This window comes from Arachis duranensis, chromosome 3 (assembly GCF_000817695.3).
Source record: "Arachis duranensis cultivar V14167 chromosome 3, aradu.V14167.gnm2.J7QH, whole genome shotgun sequence".
Classification (NCBI taxonomy): Eukaryota; Viridiplantae; Streptophyta; class Magnoliopsida; order Fabales; family Fabaceae; genus Arachis; species Arachis duranensis.
In genome coordinates, this window is record NC_029774.3 from 123,852,347 (window position 1) to 123,855,843 (window position 3,497).

Here is a 3,497-nt window from a genome sequence, read left to right on the forward strand (position 1 = left end):
CATTAAAGATTTCTAAGTTTGGTGTCTTGCATGTTTTCTTTGCATCAAAAATTTTTCAAAAATATGTTCTTGATGTTCATCATGATCTTCAAAGTGTTCTTGGTGTTCATCTTGACATTCATAGCATTCTTGCATGCATTCATTGTTTTGATCTAAAAATTTCATGCATTGAATATTTTTGTTGTTTTTCTCTTTCATAATTAAGAATTCAAAAAATCAAAAAAATATCTTTTCCTTTTTTCTCTCCAAATTTTTGAAATTTTGAGTTGACTTAGTCAAAAATTTTAAAATTAGTTATTTCTTGCAAGTCAAGTCAAAATTTCAATTTTAAAAATCTTATCTTTTTAAAATCTTTTTCAAAAATCATATCTTTTCCATTTTTTTCCTTTTTTTTTCGAAAATTTCAAAAATATTTTTCAAATTATTTTCAAAATCTTTTTCTTATCTTTTACATCATATTTTCGAAAATTAGCTAACAATTAATGTGATTGGTTCAAAAATTTGAAGTTTGTTACTTTCTTGTTAAGAAAGGTTCAATCTTTAAGTTCTAGAATCTTATCTTGTAGTTTCTTGTTAGTTAAGTCATTTTAAAAATTAAATCTTTTTCAAACATATCTCTTTATCTTTTATCTTATCTTTTTCAAAAATTTTATCCTTTTCAAAATTTGATTTCAAAATATCTTATTTAACCTCTTATCTTCTTATATTTTCAAATTTGATTTTAATATCTTTTTCAACTAACTCTTTGACTTTTTGTTTGGTTCTTATCTTTTTCAAAACCACCTAACTACTTTTCCCTCTCTAATTTTCGAAAATATCTCATCTCTTTTTCAAAAATTCTTTTGTTTTAAATTTTAATTTTAATCTTATCTTATCTCTAATTTTCAAAAATTACTAACACCTTTTTAAAATTATTTTAGAAATTCTCCATCTCTTTTTTTATTCTATTTAATTATTTATTTGCTAACACTTCTCTTCACCTCTCTGGATTTAGACATTACTTAAGGGATCTTAAATCGTTTCAAAAAAAGAAGCAACATACCAACCATTTCTTTTTTTTTCTTTGAATTATACAAATTCAGGATTGTATCCCGGAATACACTTTTGCTTGCAATAGTTTTTTTTTATCAATTCCAACAAAATTTACTATTGTTTACCTTGCTCAAATTTTATCTTTTTGCTTTCTCTATAAAAAAGATACTTAATAAGTTGTTCTAATTTATTTTATTAATTTTCGCTACCCTTCCATACTTGCCCCTGAGAAAACAAAAATCAAGGTCGTTTTGTTTTCTCTCTCTCTCTTTTTCTGAAGAGAGAATTTTTCTAATTTATTAGAAAAAAATATGCAAGTCTTTTTCGTAACCTAAAACGATGGACGGAGGGTTATAAAGATAATTCCAAAATATTTTCTTTATTGAAGAATAAAGCTATTACTTAATAAATTTTTGATTTTTAAGGGATAAGATCAATTCAGAAGGACCTTTTGTATCATTTAGAATATATATAAATTAACTTTATTTGTCTTTATTTTAAAATACAATGAGAACAGACAGAATTCAATTGGTCTAATTCAGAACCATCCGATAATTTTTAATCTTATTAATCTTAGGGATATCGCAAGAAAGAAATAATCGGCTAGGTCCTTAGGTTTATTTAAGGCTTTCGAGGAGCCGTATGAGGTGAAAATCTCATGTACGGTTCTGGAATAGCGATGGAGACAGTAACGTTCTCACCGACTAGCATTACCCAAAGCTGGTGTTAAAGATTATAAATTGACTTATTATACTCCTGAGTATGAAACGAAAGATACTGATATCTTGGCAGCATTCCGAGTAACTCCTCAACCTGGAGTTCCTCCGGAAGAAGCGGGTGCCGCGGTAGCTGCCGAATCTTCTACTGGTACATGGACAACTATTTGGACCGATGGGCTTACCAGTCTTGATCGTTACAAAGGACGATGCTACAACATCGAGCCGGTTGCTAGCGAAGAAAATCAATATATTGCCTATGTAGCTTATCCTTTAGACCTTTTTGAGGAAGGTTCTGTTACTAACATGTTTACTTCCATTGTAGGTAATGTATTTGGGTTCAAGGCCCTTCGCGCCCTACGTCTGGAAGATTTGCGAATCCCTATCTCTTATATTAAAACTTTCCAAGGTCCGCCTCATGGCATCCAAGTTGAAAGAGATAAATTAAACAAGTATGGTCGCCCCCTATTGGGATGTACTATTAAACCAAAAGTGGGGTTATCCGCGAAGAATTACGGTAGAGCAGTTTATGAATGTCTTCGCGGTGGACTTGATTTTACCAAAGATGATGAAAATGTGAATTCTCAACCATTTATGCGTTGGAGAGACCGTTTCTTATTTTGTGCCGAAGCAATTTTTAAATCCCAGGCCGAAACTGGTGAAATCAAAGGGCATTACTTGAACGCTACTGCAGGTACATGCGAAGAAATGATAAAAAGAGCTGTATTTGCTAGAGAATTGGGCGCTCCTATCGTAATGCAAGATTACTTAACAGGGGGATTCACTGCAAATACTAGTTTGGCTCATTATTGCCGGGATAATGGACTACTTCTTCATATCCATCGTGCAATGCACGCAGTTATCGATAGACAGAAGAATCATGGTATGCACTTTCGTGTACTAGCTAAAGCGTTACGTTTGTCTGGTGGAGATCATATTCACGCCGGTACCGTAGTAGGTAAACTTGAAGGGGAAAGAGATATTACTTTAGGTTTTGTTGATTTATTACGTGATGATTTTATTGAAAAAGATCGAAGCCGTGGGATTTATTTCACTCAGGATTGGGTTTCTCTACCAGGTGTTCTTCCCGTTGCTTCAGGGGGAATTCACGTTTGGCATATGCCTGCTCTGACCGAGATCTTTGGAGATGATTCCGTACTCCAATTCGGTGGTGGAACCTTAGGGCATCCTTGGGGAAATGCACCAGGTGCCATAGCTAATCGAGTAGCTCTCGAAGCATGTGTACAGGCTCGGAATGAGGGTCGTGATCTTGCTCGTGAGGGTAATGAAATCATCCGTGAGGCGAGCAAATGGAGTCCTGAATTAGCTGCTGCTTGTGAAGTATGGAAGGCGATCAAATTTGAATTCCCAGCAATGGATACTTTGTAATCCGGTGGTTACTGTTCGTTCTAGATAATTGCAATTAAACTCGGCTCAATCTTCAAAAAAGGATTGAGCCGAAGACAAAGATACTTAATTTATTGCATAAACATAATATATCTTATTTTTCTTTTTTATTATATCCATAAAGTTCTATATTCTAATCGATTAGATATATCTTATCTATTAGATATATATTAGAGTCTAGAAATGTAGAGTATATAAATAAATGGATATGGAATAGTTAAATTGGAGTATTTCAATAAAGAGAAATAGAAAAAATTGAATTAATAATTTAATAATTTTTCTAAAAAATTAGAAAGAATAGTGACAAATATCAACTAGAATATATTTATTTATATAATAATA

General features: G+C 32.0%; 1 protein-coding gene across 1 annotated transcript; it reads left to right on the forward strand.

Moving 5' to 3' along the window:
- Nucleotides 1-1,736: 1,736 nt before the first annotated feature.
- LOC127745596 (ribulose bisphosphate carboxylase large chain) lies at nt 1,737-3,197 on the forward strand (the record flags this gene model as incomplete). The annotated part of the gene is made up of 1 exon (XM_052258498.1): nt 1,737-3,197. A coding segment is annotated over one exon (1,401 nt), but the record flags the coding sequence as incomplete, so codon positions are not given.
- Between the last annotated feature and the right edge of the window lie 300 nt (nt 3,198-3,497).